The following is a 16705-nucleotide window of genomic DNA, read 5'->3' on the forward strand; positions in this document are numbered from 1 at the left end:
ATAAAATGTTATACAAACATTTATCTCTTTTACTGATTTAAATTGGGGTTTTCTACACATATAATTTAAATAAATATACTCGCAAAAATCTAGTTCAATTTACTTTTTACCCCTCCTTACTATTCAATTTTTATTAAAATTGTGTACATAATAATGAAAAGAAAAGCATATAAGGGATGCTTTTTGTAGTGATCAATTTACAACTAGGAAATAGAAAAAAAAATAAAGAAAATCTCCTGAAATAAAGGAAACATATAAACAAAGGGAAAAGAGTGAATTAAAAAAAGATAATCTAATAAATAATAATAATTAAAAAAAACTCTAAATGAAAAAAAATAGAAGAAAGAGAGTTTATTTAAAAAATATTATTATCATTAAACTAAGGACTAGTTTGGAATGAATTATAAATTTTTTTTATTTAAACACTCTTGATTTAAAATAAAAACACATGTGTTTGACAACTCTTTCTTAGATGTATTTTTATATATAAGTTTGTTTGTTTCTTATATACTAAAAATGTTTTTATTAATGTTTTTCAAAATTGATAGATGGTAGCTGAAGTTTGACTAGAGTCGGTGGTCGGAAGTTCGCCAACAAAGGTTGTCGAAGTTGGCCGACGGCGACTGGAAGTCTATCGACATGGTCGTCGGACGTGGTGACCAAAGATGACTGACGATGGTCGTCAGAGGTGGTGGTTGGTGTCGGTCTATAGCAGCTACCAGAGATGTGTTTAAAAGTTGACCGACAAACTTTATAAATTAAATTAGAAAAAAAATATAATCCATAAGTTTGAATAGTGTTTACTATTCAAACCCATGAAAGGAGGGTAGGAAACCCTTGTTTCAAACGGAGGTTGAACTTTGGATGCCTAATTCATCCTAAGTCTAACACTTAGAAACAAACAAATGTTATCAATACAACGAGGCTCTTATCCAAATCTAATGGCCCATATTTTGCAATTGTGGGGCCGCTACACTTCACCATATCCAAGTCCTCATTCATTCAAGCCACTGCCTGAAGAGCATCATATAGCTACCATTGCCACCTTCACTTCAACCAGATACAGCACAATCTGATCATACTAAAATGGCACTCTCCTCATTAACCTTCACAACCCCAAGAGCTCAAGCTTCCCAAGTTTTCACCCCCAAATTATCTTCCACTCTTAAACCCACTCCTTCTTCTTCTTCAGTTTCTGCTACCAAAAAGGCAATATCTAACATGGGCATTGGGCTTCTTGCTGCTTCGGTTCTGGCTCTGTCGCCCTTGGATGCCAACGCTACCAGAGTTGAATACTATGCCACTGTTGGAGAACCCCTTTGCGAGTTCAACTATGCGCCTTCCGGGCTTGGCTACTGCGATATCGCCGTCGGATCCGGTGAGGAAGTTCCTTATGGTGAGCTTATCAATGTCAGTTCCAATCTTCAGTTATCAAGTAATTTCTTATTTTACTTTTATTCACATCATCAAATTCAACCATGGTTTTATATGACTGCTTGTTTCCGTCGAACTTCTCTTGCATTGATTCGTTGCAATGTGCAATTCCCTCGTATACGCAGTTTTGTCGAATATATGAATCATTATCCGATTATTAAGGTTTTGGGTTTCGGCATTTGTTTCGTATACTAGTGTGCAGGGAGTAGAAACCGAGTTAGAAAATTACATGTCTGTCTTTTTGCTGAGTTCGCATGCCATGTTGCAATTTGCAAATGAATGTTCTGCAATTGACAATCGTTTCAATCGTTTAATCCCATCCCCATCCCCCCATAAGGAATTTTCTGAATTGTTTTTGGCTTAGGTTAGACATTCGGTCCAAAAATAAAAATTGGGATTCAATCCAAGAATGGTGAATCTAAAGAGTCATCATCTTGAAGATCCCACATTGAAAAAGTTAGGTACCTCACAATCTTCATAAGATACTTCATAAGATAGACTAACTCATCTCATTAACAACTGATTTTAATTTAAAATCTCATGTTATCTAATGTAGGTTCACTACACTGCAAGGTTTGCTGATGGGATAGTGTTTGACAGCAGCTACAAGCGTGCTAGACCTCTCACCATGCGTATTGGTGTTGGCAAGGTATTGATCATGTGTTCCTTAAGGTGCATACGAGTTTGAAAATTTTGGCCAATTTATTTAAGAGCAAGCAGCTACAGGTTTGAGAGCAACGATACTAATTAAGAGAACAGAGTGATAAAAAAATTATTTATTTGAGGTTATTGTAAACTGAATCAATTTATGCACTGTCCACCTTAAGTCATTTCTTTTAGAAGACATAATTGAGTAGAATTCAATTATACTTATATTCTGCCTATCAACAAAAAGAAAATTAGAGTAAGAAAGTCAAAAGAACAGCCTATCTAGGATTGAGGCACGTCTCTCTATGTGCCATCTTAAAAAGTAGGCACCTTGCTGCATCAACTCGGTTGACATTCATCTCCCTAGATGAAACTGTCTTCTAAGAGACCTTGTGTGCAGCTAGTTCTCCCTCTAATCCCAAATTGTTCGCTTGCCAAAGATGTAGAAAGAAAATGGTGGGTGTTTATTTAACAATTTGAGAAGGAAAGGGCTTTATGAGAGTGAAAGAAAGGTCTCTGTTATCAAGATGGGAGGGTCGGGTACTGAAGTTTTTCCTTCTCCCATTCATAGATTAGGAGGAAGATACTATTTGTAAAACTAACTTTTATTTTACTTGCAACCATTTGATAGGCATAATATGGATAAATAAATCATTGACTTAGTCACTAACTACATTCATTTCACCTTGTGAGGAGTGTGGGTAACTGAGTGGGTGTAGTTACTTACCACATCGACTCATTGGAAAAAGACTAAAATTGATTAGTTTGTTACCAGGTAATAAGAGGATTGGATCAGGGAATATTAGGGGGTGAAGGAGTACCTCCTATGCTAGTAGGTATGTCTACTGACAAAATGAGTATGATTTTGTGGTTTTCTTTTCTTGCTGATTTGCTTCTAAGAAATTATTGCCCCTCTGACTTTGCCTAGGTGGCAAACGTAAGCTTCAGATTCCTCCACATTTAGCCTATGGACCAGAACCAGCAGGCTGCTTTTCAGGTTGAATTCTTTAAAGTAAACTGCTTTGTTTTGAGTGTTGGCTATCTAAGTTTTCATGAAATGTTGCAAGCTCTCAGTCATTGATTCTTGCTGGGATGTTTATTGTAGTTCATTTAGTGCAAATGCATTATTTGTTAGTGTAGTTGCTTTGCTCCAGATTTCCTTTTTTGCTGCTAATGAAACCCAAGTCGCAAGTAACTAATGGACGCTGTTAATGCTATTTATGTTGCCTTTACAGGTGACTGCAATATACCTGGAAATGCAACTCTTGTGTATGATATAAATTTCGTTGGAGTCTACTCGGGAAATAGGAAGTGAAGGAAATGATATCCATTTTCCTACAAAATTCTTGTAGATAGACAACACACAGTAAGTGATTTTCTGACTGTTCTAATTGTGCAATCATATAAACCTTCCCTTTTGTTGGTTTCTCTCTGAAGTCGTGGTCACGCCGCCACTATCTTGACACATCCCATTTTGATACAGTAGAATCAGAACAGTTATCTTAAAAGAAGTCTCAGATTGGAAATTACCATTACATGCTCCCTGCTTCATCTTATGTTCATATGCTTCTTTCCCCCCTGGTTACCAGAACTTAAGTTGAAGCTAAACCACGCGCCAAAAGAAGTGCATTTCTCTCTGGATTTTCCAAGGATGTAGAACTCAAGCTGAATCTTAAGGCAGAATACTTGGTTTTCTCCAATTACCCCCCAGCAGGACTGTGATTCTTTTTAGGTGAAAATCCAGCTAGGCATGGTTGAAATTGCTTAATTCCAAACATAATTGACCAAACTATGTATTTGGTTGTTTTACAAGCTTATGACTGTATTTCCATGCAATGCATGGATACTATTATACTTTGTAAAAGTACGTCTTGTTCCTGAGTAGTTCAGTAACTTCCTTCAAATGGAATCTAATGTGCGCATTTTGTTTGAACATATTCTTTCTTTGATATGATTGAATTGTCATTAGTATACACAAATCACCCTTATTTTTTCTCACTGCGATTTCCCTTTATGCTACCTTTGGATGTGAGAAAAAGGTTAACGGGAAAAAAAAGGTTCCGAAAGCCAAAAGCAACGAAAGCAGGATTCTTTCCTCGCGTTTGGTGAAGAGAGAGAACAGGAAAGGAAGGCTTGGTTTGGCCTTTTTCTTCATTTGCTGGGACCAAATGCGGTTTGAAATAATTTGAATTTTGTGTTCAAATTTTTTAGGCTCTTTTCCAAACCGAAAGTAGATGCAAATGTATAGGCATAATGCTCCTTCACAAATTCAATAACTTAATGGTTTCCAGTCCTTTAAAATAAAGCGATTTTCCTTTTTCTTTCCTGTAACAGTTAATAACCAGGTTGGAATCTTGTCTTTTTAGGTGAAAGAACAGCTGTGGAGAAGCCAAAGTCGTCTCACAACACAGGAAATTACAACATCATGCATCCTCTTAAACCAACAGCAGAAATAAAGTAATCTCTTACATCAGCTATTAACAACTAACAACCCCAAATATTCTACTAGGTCATCCCCCAAATTGACCCTTTCTTCTTCACAAATGATTGAAACACACAGTAATATATATCATTACCAGAATTATTGAGCTATTTGACAAAAATTTAGCAGAAGAGAGAGATAGAGAGAGGTACAAAACAGAAGACTTGTTTTAGCAGAAAAGAATTACATGATAGAGCAGGCATTTGGGTTGTCATCACTGAACATGTTGATGTAAGGATCTTCATATTTGGTAACAGAAGCAGTAGTGGCATTTTGCTCCACATTTCTTACATAACCTGGTGGTGCTTTCTTGTCATAAGCCTGAGCAATGTATGGCTGTGACACTAAGCTGTAGGGAACATATGGCCATATCTCAGCCTTTTTTCCTGTGGACTTTGCCTTCTTCAGTACCTTGCTTGCTTCAACATACCCTGTAACTGTCACCTTCTGCTGCTTCCTGTTTATCTCCACAGATTTCACCCCTTCAAAGTTAAAAAACACTGCATTTTGTTAGATAGAGAAAACAGTAACAAGTAAAAACAAAAGGGGTGAGTTTCTTTAGACATAACATACCACTGAGTGAAGAGAGGGCATTCTTGACCTTAAGTTCACAGCCATCACAGTCCATTCTGACCTTCAGCTCCACAGTTTGAAGCTGTTTCTTCTTCTTGTGTTTATGGCTACTACCCACCAAATCTGATAAGTACTCCAAAGTCCCACCAACACCCATTTTCACACTTTAATATATGTAGTTGAAAAAAGGAAAGGTACAACAGAAGCTCACAGAGCAAAACCCAGAGAAACTTTGGAGTCAAATTGGGTTGTAGAAAGAATGGCAATGTAACTTTGGCTAGAAATGATGGATCTTTCCCTTTACCTTCCCTTCAAGCAAACAAGCATAGGAAAGGGCATTAAAAACAAAGGCTGCTTTCTCTGTCTCTCGCTCTGGTTTGAGATGGTTATATCAAAGGAAACAGGCTTCATTATATAGCCATTTGGGTTACATTTAAAAAAACGAAGGAAAAAGGGTTGTGTTTTGGTGTGGCCCCCCAATCACCAAAAATAATTTGGCTTAGGAAGCTTGATTTTTTTATTTTTTATTTTTTTGCCGTGGACGTTGCATTTGCTTTAAAAAGGCAAGATTTTTAAGACGATGAATATATTAAAACAAATTTATATGCTTTTCTTAATGAAGAGGTACTTTTGGCTCTATCCTTTGGATGATTATTGGTCTTTATTCAAGTAATAAAATTAAAACTCTTTGAGCTGTCATTGGTGGAGTTTTAAGTCTTAATTCTTCTTTAACAAGTTCTAAAATCCAACGCTATGTATGTTTGCCAAAAATGTCACCACCACGTTTTACCTTAATACATAAGGAGTCTTCTTATTTTAGTGAATATGAATACACACCATCATTGCATAATTGATATGATCATAATTTATCTCAATTTTCCATAAATTTTTTTTTTTTTAAAAAAAACTATTTCATCTTAAATTCTATAAGAAGTTTGAAAGCGGGTAGGTGATTAAAACATAAAATTGGTGACTAAATCAATTAATAATTCAATTGAAACAATATGAAATTAATTTTATTGAAATGGGTTTGGATGGCTTAAATAGCAAGTAACGACAGACAGATGTTGTTAGGAAGAAAACTATTAATAGTGAAAAGAAAAAGTAGTCGTCATGTCGTTTTCTGAAACATAACACAAAATGAAAAGAAAACATATGTAATTAGATATTAATAAAAGATTAACCATTATTTTATTATAATAATAATAATTATTATTTTGTTTGTTTGAAGATTGTTCTGTTGGGCTGGAGAGGACCCGAAGGAAAGTGGGCAGCCTCCTTCCTTATGAACATAATCACCTCGCCACTTCTTTAATAAACAAATAATCAAACTTACTTTAATTGTATTTTTTTTTTAAGTCTTATATTAATCTTTCCCTTTTATTTCTGTTTCTATCATGTACATTTTATTAGTTTTTGTTTCAATTTGAATTCAAATGTTTTTGGCCGTTTATATTAACTCTTATTGAATACCCTTTTATGTTTAATTTATGTTTTAGCTGTTATTATTTTAGAAGTTTTAGTTTACTTTATCATGTATCAATATTTTCTAGTTTAGTTTTTGTGAAATTTTCACAAATAGAAAAACGTCAAACTACTTGCAGAAATAACAAAAAAATACGTAGAAACTGATAGAATTCTATCGACCTCTATTATTAATAGACTTGTTTCGTTTTATCAATGATAGACTCGTATCAGTTTCTATCATTGACAGTATCAATTATAGACTTTTATCAATTTCTATCACCGATAAACTTTTATCAGTGTTTATCAATGATAGACTTGTATCAGTTTCTATTACTGATAGACGCTGATAGACTTCAATCAACGTCGATCTGTGATAAACATTGATAACAATGTCTATCACAATCATAATTAAATTTTACTATTTGTGTAAATATTTTCCTTATTTTTCTATTTTTTAAAATCTCCCTAAGTTTTTTGAGTGATGATATGATATATGTACCCAACATGATGATTGGTGAACTAGTTGAAATTTGAGAGTAAAAAAAGTCACTTAAAGAGAAAAACTTGAAACTTTACAATATTTTAGAAATTTGGAGGATGAATTAAGATCCTTTAAATTACATTTTTCATCCCCTTAAAGTTATGTCAGATCACTAACTATTACTTTATGCAAGTTTATCACTGGTTAATTTTAACATTCACAAGTAACTAAATTGAAAAATGGCAAAATACAAGGTACTAAATTAAAAAAAAAAAAAAAAAAAAATGAAAACGTTGAGAAAAAACCACATATATTTGGCCAATTACTAATTATGAGTTTAAAAAAATATGCAAATGTAGATGGTGATAAAAATATAATAAACTTTCAGAAGACTTATTTTACTCCTCAAATTTTGAAATTTATTTTATTTTAGTTCTAAAATATTAAAAGAAAAATAGATATATATTAATCTCTACATAATCACATACATTAATTACTTAGATGGAATAAGTGGTCAAATATTATGTGATATAATAATAACAAAGACTAAAATAGTTATTTTCTAAAAGTTCAAAGTTAAATAAATATTTCAAAACTTTCAAGACTAAAATATTCATTTTAAATAAATTTAATATTCATTTTAAATAAATTTAAAGGACTAAGATAGACATTTAAAGATTTAAGGAACCAAAATGATATTTTAATCTAAACACTTAAAAGAATCTAAAGTCTATTTTAATAATTTTGTTTTTCAATATAGACCATTATAATTAAATCAATAGGTAGAGATTCATACATTCAAACTAAAAAAGAATTTACTAATATCTTGATGAATTAAATAAACTTAATGATTCATACTCTATTTTGATGGACAATTTAAGTGTTTTAAGAAAATATTTTGAAGCATTCCTCTAATTAAATCAAAACTTTTAAAGCTGTTTATATAATTGGAGGAAAAAGATTATAATGTTGACTCTTTTTTCTATGAGAGGAAGGAAGTAAATCCGTGTGCCTAATTTCACCTTTTTCTTTCTCCACTTTCTATTTTGTCTTCACATTTTTCTCTAAATAACCACAAATTTAATAAAGTTACTCTATGAGACTATTCATCTTTTTGGCAAGGAATATTTTCATTTCATCATACAACTTTTTTTTTTTTTTTTTAAAGTAATTATGGCTACAATAATAATTTTATTGACTTAACTTTGGATCTCAATAAAATAAAATTTATTGAAAATTCTACAATGAAGAAACCTACACGAATCCTCGTTTTCTTATCAATTGGTTATATCATACTTTTTATAATATGAAATCAAATATTCTAATCTTCAATTTGGTGTGTTGTTAAACTAAAATTAAAAATGATCATTTATTTGTATTATGTTATTTACAATAAGGAAAAAAAGAATGGGTGTGTAATTAATTTAGAATAATATTTTCTCCAAAAAGGTAGACATCAAATGGGATAGGACAAAGGCCTCTGCAAACAAAAAACTCTGCCACTCTTATAGATAGTGGGACCTTCAATGTGAAGATAAGAATATTATTATTATTTATTAAACGAGGAATGTTATTCTTCAAAAAATTTAGATTTATATTGGAATATTAAAGTATTTCAACCAGACAAAAATTGAAACTTAGGATTTTCTTTTTTTTAACTATTATGGTCAAGCGAACAAAATTATGGATAATTATTTTAGATAGTAAGATTGCTGAAAATATTTTCAAGTATAGACTATAATAAACAGTGATACTTTGCTATTTTTTATAAATAAATTGACTTATTTTTTTTATTTAAAAATAACTCCAAAATTATTGTAATTCTAATGGATCTTTCTACAATATTCAATAATTGATTCTAATTTAATGCATATTTAATCAAGAAAAAGTGGATTGAGAAACAATACATCTTCTTGTACCTTTTTTATTTTGGAGGTTTGGTTTTGTTAGACAAAGGGCACTTTCTTTTTTATTTATTCTTTTCAATGGAACAACTTTTAGAAATGGAAAAAGGTGACTTTCTTCACCACCACTACCCCAATACAATTATTGCTTAACATTTTAGCTTTCTTTCCTATCTATAATAGATTATTATTCAATCAAGTTATCACATTTTTATAATAATTTGAATTTTAGATATAAATTTAGATATTTTTCTTTCATATATTCAATGCTAAAAAAATCCGATATCACCAAATAATTCCTCCACCTCTACCTCTCATTTTTCGGTCCTTTAAAATATTAATCAGGTGGCCGTCACATTGTGGTAAATTATCTAAAATAATTACATGCACGTAAAAATTGTAATTCTTAGTATTTCTAATCATTTCTCTTTTAAGATGACAACATAATTTAAATATATCTATATTTTTTAAGCTCGTAGTAGTGAAATCAGAATTTCTATGATTTTTTTTTCAGATTGTTCATTTGTACTTAATAATATGATCACATGAACGAATTTGTATAGTCTAAGTTGATTTGTGAGTTTATGTTACTAAATCTATATCGTTTAGAAGCAAGTTTAATAAATATGAAGGGAGCAACGAACCACAGACTTCTTAGTGCTAAACTTTTTTTGTATGTTAGTTGAACTATGCTTACTTTGACATGCAACATGTATGGTTAATATTTAACTAATATAGAACAACTAAATCTATTTTAAATATGAGAATTATTTTCAACTATAAGAAAATTAATCAAAATATTTACAACTAATACTAAAATATCACAATTTAACTGTGATAGATCGCATTAGACAGCGATAGACTATTATCTGTGATAGATCGCATTAGACAGCGATAGACTATTATCTGTATCTACCATGATACAGATAGACACAAATAGTACCCTATCAATGTATCGTTTTGTATCACATATAAACAGTGATATTTTGCTCATTTTAAATATTTTTAATAATTTACCTAAAATGGCTTTGGGATTTTTTCTGCTCTTGAATTCTTGATTTTATGTTTTACTTTTTCAAAAAAAATAAAAATAAAAAATAAAAAAGAAAAGAAAGTTAGTTATTCTTTTTAGTCTTTTAAGTTTTGCTGGATTGTTTCTAGAAAAAAAAAAGGAAGAATACATATACATAAAGAAAATTTATAAACAAATGTATTTGATTTTGAAAAACAAGATGCTCTATAACACATGGTTTCAATTATTGTATGGTGAACAGGTCCGACTATTCATCTAAAATGCCTAACTTCTATTACTTGATTTGTCCATTAGTGGCAGTAGAAAAGTTTAATTGATACAAAATCATTGTGTATATATATAGAGAAATGTTTACATATGTATGAACATACTTGTCCAGAATAATAATTGGAACTAATTAATTAAAAGCTTAATTATTTGAGTTGAAATACAAATTGTAATTTTGATGTAGGATTCCAATAATATGGTATTTGGTTTGATGAATGGAAGAGAGGAATTTTTGTAAGAATAAAATAATTTGTGGTACTTTGCTGTACGCGGTGGCAGGTATGAAATTGACTCATATTTATATATTATTATTATTGTATGAGTCCCTATTCCTTCAGAGGTTGGATTCTCAATTTCTAACAATAATTGAAATTTGGAAACTGGGTTGCCTTCACGCAGAAAACATATAAAAAATATTAAAATGAAACATTGATTTGTTCTAAAATTAGGTTAAATTACCAGATTTTTATATTCGTAATGGAAGTTGATAGTGCAAATTTATACCAATTGAGCTATGTTCATTTTGATAATATATCTATTTTAAGCTCAGGTAATAGGACTCTAATAATAGGACTCCAATAGTTACACACCTATTTGGTAACTGTTTTTTTTTTAAAATTAAATTTATTTTATCCCAATTTTTTTATCCTGATTTGTATCTTTTTTAAGTACAAGGGATGAATTTTTAACTAAATTTCAAAAAAAAAAAAAAAAAATTCAAAGACTTACTTTTTTTTTATTTTCAAAATACTATTCTTTTGGTTTTTAAAATTTAGCTTGATTTTTGAAAATATTTGTAAAAAGTAAATAACAAATGAAAAAACTTTAAAGGTGGAATGATTGTTTTTAGACTTAATTTTCAAAAAAAAAAAAAAAAAAAAAAAATCAAATTGTTATTGATCAGAGTTTACACAGAAATTTTTTTTGTCCCTTTTTATGACTATTTAAACGGTTTAATAACCATTTTATTATTTTTTTTTATTTTTGAAAATTAATTTCATAGACATTACTCCCACTCCCAAATGTCTTCATTTGTCATCTACTTTTAAAACCAAGCCGAATTTTGATAAATAAAAAAAGTTAACTTTCAAGAAGATAGTTTTGTTTTTAAAATTTAACTAAGAATTTAACTATCATACTTAAGAAAGATGCAAATCACTATAAAAAATGTAAATGAAAGACTTAAATTTCAAAAACAAAAACAAAAAACCAAATGGTTACCAATCGAGACCTTAATTTTTTGTTTTTAGTTTTTAAAAATTAATCCTATAAACACTCATTCAATCTTTAAATTTCTTACATTGTTATCTATTTTTGTCAATATTTTAAAAGAATCAAATCAAAATTTAAAAACCAAACAAACTACATAATTAATTATTTTTGCCCTTCTAATTTTTTATTTTTTTTATTTTAATTTTTAAAAATTAAGCCTATAAACATTTTTTTCATCTCTAAATTTCTTGTATTGTTATCTACTTTTTACCTGACATTTTAAAAAATAAAGCCAAATTTTGGGGAAAAAAAGTTTTTAAAATCTTGTTCTTGGTTTGGAATTTGGCTAACTCAACTATGGTAAGATGTAAATAATGGTAAGAAATTTTGGAGGAAATACAATGATTAAATATTGGTTTAGTTTGGAAAGTAAATAGTAAAAGTTAACCAAAGCAGTACAACTAATGGTAATATATATTAGAAAAGAAAAACATATAGATAGAAGAATGTATAGCTACATAACCAAAAATGCAACTACTATCATCAAAACCCCGATTGGATGGCTCATATAATGCCCAAAAAAATACTAAAGAAAAGAAAAGAAAAAGGAAAATGCCATTGATGCAACCTTGCAAGGACACAAAAGATCTACATGTCCTTGCTGGGGGGAAGACGTAAAGAGACGACCTTCATTTACATGTAAAACTTAGATAAGCTCAGAATCTACATCACACACAAGAAGAAACAAGGTAGAATACCAGAAGAAGCAGGTGCGGCAATCTGATCGAATAAAAGCTTGATGTTATGAAGCAAGGGACAGCAGCTGATGGTTTAGAGGGAGCCCTTCCAGCTACGGCAGGGGCTACCGCATGCCCCCCTGGAGCGCTCTGCTGCTCATTGGCTGGCAACGGGTTCGGCGGCGTCTCTTTTGCAGGAGCAAGAGGCATTTTCTTTTCATTACTGAGATCTAGACCTTTGACATGGACATGGTAGAAATAAGAATGGAAGATCGCAATGATAAAGTGAACGGTTCAAGAAACAAGTTTATAATACAATGGAAAAGCAAAAGCATACTTTCATTAGGCAAATGAAAATATATACAATGGACAATACAAATAACCAGCCCATATGAAACGGAGGCAGAACAACAATGGCGGTTAAGACAGTTCAAAAATTTTCTTTAGGTCTATCATTGCACAAGATGTGAGCATCTGCTAAGTGGCTGCAAATTCATGACAATTACTAGGAGTTGGAAATCTTACAATTTGCACGTGACCAACCCAACTTCAAATCATCCCTATCAAATACCATCCTGTATCCAGTCATGTAATTTTCTGCATGAGACGCGTACAAAATTACTATTTTCATTAGATGAACAACTTGCTATGCATATAGCACACATATCATATATTCATATATATTTGAGGAGACATTGTGAGCTTACGTCCCAATATTCCGATATCTCCATCAGCAGGTAGTATAGCAAAACAAAACCCAGCTAACCCCTGTATCCATAGTACTGTTTTAGTATTACAACAGATATTATTTTCTAGTACTAGAAGCAAAATGTGTAACATGTGACTTCTTTAGGATAGTTATAGCAATTACATCATTTATTAGATAGTTAGAACTAGATAGTAACTGCTAACCTGTATCAAAGAAGAGGACGCTACCTCATCTTGATGGTTTAAGCAAACATTCTTTCTTCTTTTATTGTTTTAGTTGTTCTTATTCTTCATTTCCTTGGGGACTCTATTTTCTGGAGTATTCAGAAGCTATCAACTTCACTACCATGGTTCCAAGTTTGATGTTTAAGTACTACTTTTATGCCCACTAAAAGTGGAAGCTATTCCATTAATGGCTAATTATGACAAATTTCAAAGATCAAGTCCACACCTTCATCCACATTCACTAAATCGAATCATGTACACTTGAATATTCTCAGAAAGAAACTTCATCTACCTCATCGCCATAGACAGGGAACACAGGATCGTGAACCACAAAGCTATTGTTTAGTGGGAACAACAATGTCACAGTTGGAACCTTTGGCATTGCATCTGCACTGTTGGAAAAAACCCATAACATTAACATTAGGCATGCACTAGGTATGGAGTTTTAGAGGGAAAAGGATTTTAAAGGTTTTCCATCTCATCAATGTCACCTGATCTTATAGCAATACTTCCACGGATATCCTTTAAAGGAGACGGTGCTTGTAGTGTTTAACCTTTTATCAAACTATCAAAAGAGGAACTGGTTAAAGGAAAAATGAAGTAAACGAACTATAAATTAAGTACAAAGCTCAACTACAAAAAGAATGTACCTCCATTACAATATTTTCATATGCTTCCTCTGGAAGATATGTAAACGACGTTCCACTATCTATCAATGCTTTAAAACTTGTCTGCTTGAGGCATGAATTCTCAATACAACATGCTTCCACCCCCACAACGTAGGTTTCACTGAAAGATTTGGGTATGACAAGGACTTCAGTCAGCATATATAACAAACCATGATCATAAACTTGAAGATAATTCAATATGATAATTACTATTTCCCATCTAACGGCACAAATGAAGTCATTTGTTGACTTGCTGGTCCCTTGTCTCCAAAAAAAATTCTGCCAGACCCATCCTCATTAAAACACAGTGAGAAAGAGTTCTGCACCAATTCTTCTTTTGCAAGAGAACTAAGAACAGAAATTTCTCCTAGCCCCAATCCAAAAAGACCATCTGGAGCAACTCCACTTAGATAACCGCCACTTTGTTTCATACCACACCTGTATTAGAGAGCAAAAAAAGGGTAATATAAATACAGCATCCTTCCTCACTGTTGAGTTGGCATACAAAGGAAACAATTAGAGCTACAAACTGTAGGATCAATGGGTCATACCCTAAAATGACTGGAGCCTGAATCATACAATTAGAAGAATTCCCACAACCGAATGAAAGATGCAACACATCCTGAATTAGTAGTCCTGAACTTGAAGTATTTTCAGTAATGTAGTCAATAACATAAGGACATGACTGCTTCGGACTTTGGCAGCTTTGGCCTGACTCGCACAAATTATGGCTGCAAGATATATGCTTGCTCGTGCTTGAACTGGATGGGCGGTATTCATTGAGATCTTTATCCTGCATTATAAATAATGCCCCAAACATGAGGGAGCAGGAGCACCTGCCAATCAATCATCGGAAATAAGTGCTAAACTTGCTGTCTTATTAAAAAGACTTCATAATCCACTAATACATTTGCGCCAAAAATGAGTTAGCCAATCATTATTCTTTAGATGCAGATGATAGAGTCTTTCATGTCCGTCTCCTGTCGGGCATTTTCTTTTTCCCATTGGAACCAACCATGCCTTTCTTTTCCGCAAAAAAGCTCAACAAAACTTTGAATTCCAGGACACAATTTGTCCAAGTATCACCCTCGCTCTAACGGAAACGAAAAGGCAATATGCTTGACGATAAAGCATAAGTCGTGCACTAGAAGTAATTAACGGCTAAGTAGAAAGAACAGATTCTGAAAAGCAAGCCTACCAGACTGCCATAGTAACTTGCAGACAAGGGAGCACATTGTATGCAATCACAAGGAACCCAAAGTAGATCACTCCCAGCATCCAATGCAACCAGAAATGAAACACTCGGTGTCCCGATATCGATCCAGGTGTAATGCAACCTATAATACGTAAATAACAAGTTTGATTTTCAAGGGCATAGGAAAACATTTTATAACACAAATTTTCTGATAAAGGTGCCACTATGTAAAAGGCTATAAGGAGGTCGATTTTTTTTTTTTTTGGGGGGGGGGGGGGTGGGGGGGGGGTTGGTGTTGGGGTTGGGGTTGGGGAGAGAGATTACTCAAAAGAAGGAAAGGTTTGCAGAGAATCATGGCGTCAAAAGAAAAACAAACAGAAAAGTAAATGCAAAACGGAAGAACAAAAATAGCAAGAACAAAAAGGAGAAGGTAGAGTGATGGTGACCAGCCAAAGTCATTTCCCAACGCAATGGTTTTGCTGCCTTCAGACGGGAAAAGCAACTGAAACCGAGAGCCAAGTTTCATCTTCTGCCTCTGGAAGTCACCGCTCACAAGCTCCTGATAATACTCCATGCTCCCCTTCTCGGGCCATGATGCTCGAACACTCGTATTCGTACTCCCTGAAACCCTAAGCGCCTTCATCTCCTCAGAGAACCTGTGAAGTATCCTCGATGTGAACGTAATCGACACCGCCTGGTGAACAGCAATCACCATCAGCAGCAACAAAATCAGATTCTGTAGCGACATTGCGACTCAGTCCTTAAAAGGACGAAGGAAGTAGCTCGACGACGAGATCTGGAGCTTCAGAAGAAACCTGCCAACAATTCTGAGCCTCAATTACCCACTGAGGTACCAAAATGAGTAATAGAAACAGAAAGAATCGGAGGCTATGAACCGAAAGCCAAATTATGGAAGAGGGATCGGAGAAATAGGCCAACGAGTTCAGCCGGAAGTTGGAAAGAAGAAGTGAAGTGAACTGTAAAGAAGAAGCAGACAGAGAGAGAGGAGATAAATAGAAGAGGGCAAAAGAAAAAGGAAGGCGACGAGGATGACACGGCGCAATTGTATTGCACGCGATCCCGGGCGCGTGCTTTAATTAATTCCTTTTCACTGTGTGCGCGCGCGTAAGAGAGGTTGTCGTTTTCTTTAGTCACCGTTGGATACATTTCTTCTGCCTCTTTACTTTTTTCGTTTTCGTAATTTATTTTTCAAAAACATATGAATGCTTTTGTAATTATTTTTTTAAAATTTTTAAATAAAATTAAATGCAGACTACTATTTTTAGTTTTAGATATTTGGACTTTTGAAATGAAATAAACTAACGTTCAAAATAAAGGGGAAAAAACGAAACAAATTATGTGGAGAATATTGAAATTTAGTGAATGAAACATTCAAATTTATTTCCTATCGTGTATTGAAATTGTCCAATAAACATAGTTCAACTAATATAATATATGTACAATCAATTTCGAAGTTAGAGATTGATTTCTCACACCCTCTATTGATTGAAAAAAATAGAATTATTTTCAAATATAGAAAAATGAACCTAAACATTTATAAATATAGCAAAATATCACAGTTATCTGCGATAGACTACTGTCTATATCTATCTACGTCATGATAGATACAAACAATAATCTATAGATACAAATAGTGATCTACCGCAGTCT

The 16705-nt window shown here is 32.5% G+C and overlaps 3 protein-coding genes across 7 annotated transcripts; 1 reads left to right on the forward strand and 2 right to left on the reverse strand.

Annotated features, from left to right (window-relative positions):
- The first annotated feature begins 993 nt into the window (after positions 1-993).
- PNSL4 (FK506-binding protein 16-2) lies at positions 994-5770 on the forward strand. 4 transcript variants are annotated; one of them, XM_039026683.2, is made up of 6 exons: positions 994-1410; positions 1991-2083; positions 2858-2918; positions 3011-3079; positions 3318-3448; positions 3569-4017. In XM_039026683.2, exons 1-5 carry the CDS (start codon positions 1087-1089, stop codon positions 3395-3397), a joined length of 627 nt encoding a protein of 208 aa, XP_038882611.1. In that variant the 5' UTR covers positions 994-1086; the 3' UTR covers positions 3398-3448; positions 3569-4017. The 4 variants fall into 4 exon arrangements, with proteins under 4 accessions (XP_038882611.1, XP_038882610.1, XP_038882613.1 ...); XM_039026682.2 differs by having other exon boundaries at positions 1006-1410; positions 3566-4017; XM_039026685.2 differs by lacking the exon at positions 3569-4017 and adding an exon at positions 4449-5770 and having other exon boundaries at positions 1010-1410.
- On the reverse strand, positions 4498-5294 carry LOC120073820 (Heavy metal transport/detoxification superfamily protein). Its single transcript, XM_039026686.2, has 2 exons — positions 5138-5294; positions 4498-5046 (listed from the first exon to the last, which is right to left on the reverse strand). The coding sequence occupies exons 1-2, from the start codon at positions 5292-5294 to the stop codon at positions 4748-4750; spliced, it is 456 nt and encodes a 151-aa protein (XP_038882614.1). The 3' UTR covers positions 4498-4747.
- A 6187-nt stretch (positions 5771-11957) lies between the features above and the next one.
- On the reverse strand, positions 11958-16059 carry LOC120073953 (Eukaryotic aspartyl protease family protein). Of its 2 annotated transcripts, none has more exons than XM_039026880.2 (10): positions 15481-16059; positions 15038-15176; positions 14391-14675; positions 14050-14277; positions 13822-13960; positions 13663-13736; positions 13464-13563; positions 12946-13006; positions 12764-12835; positions 11958-12474 (listed from the first exon to the last, which is right to left on the reverse strand). In XM_039026880.2, the coding sequence occupies exons 1-10, from the start codon at positions 15491-15493 to the stop codon at positions 12230-12232; spliced, it is 1356 nt and encodes a 451-aa protein (XP_038882808.1). In that variant the 5' UTR covers positions 15494-16059; the 3' UTR covers positions 11958-12229. The 2 variants fall into 2 exon arrangements, with proteins under 2 accessions (XP_038882808.1, XP_038882807.1); XM_039026879.2 differs by having other exon boundaries at positions 14391-14632; positions 15481-16056.
- Between the last annotated feature and the right edge of the window lie 646 nt (positions 16060-16705).

This window comes from Benincasa hispida, chromosome 3 (assembly GCF_027475165.1).
Source record: "Benincasa hispida cultivar pf3 chromosome 3, pf3_genome.v1.1, whole genome shotgun sequence".
Taxonomy (NCBI): Eukaryota; Viridiplantae; Streptophyta; class Magnoliopsida; order Cucurbitales; family Cucurbitaceae; genus Benincasa; species Benincasa hispida.

Bases quoted from the DNA above. Each gene is read 5' to 3' on its own strand.
- LOC120073953 (XM_039026879.2), bottom strand. From the start codon at position 15,782: ATGTCGCTACAGAATCTGATTTTGTTGCTGCTGATGGTGATTGCTGTT. The intron at 13,737-13,821 runs GTACATTCTTTT...CTCTTTTGATAG, and splicing joins ATGAAAATATTGTAATGGAG to TTTGATAAAAGGTTAAACAC. The intron at 13,564-13,662 runs GTGACATTGATG...TTTTTCCAACAG, and splicing joins AAGTATTGCTATAAGATCAG to TGCAGATGCAATGCCAAAGG.
- PNSL4 (XM_039026683.2), top strand. From the start codon at position 1,087: ATGGCACTCTCCTCATTAACCTTCACAACCCCAAGAGCTCAAGCTTCC. The intron at 1,411-1,990 runs GTCAGTTCCAAT...TATCTAATGTAG, and splicing joins CTTATGGTGAGCTTATCAAT to GTTCACTACACTGCAAGGTT. The intron at 2,919-3,010 runs GTATGTCTACTG...GACTTTGCCTAG, and splicing joins AGTACCTCCTATGCTAGTAG to GTGGCAAACGTAAGCTTCAG.
- LOC120073820 (XM_039026686.2), bottom strand. From the start codon at position 5,294: ATGGGTGTTGGTGGGACTTTGGAGTACTTATCAGATTTGGTGGGTAGT. The intron at 5,047-5,137 runs GTATGTTATGTC...TTAACTTTGAAG, and splicing joins TGCCCTCTCTTCACTCAGTG to GGGTGAAATCTGTGGAGATA.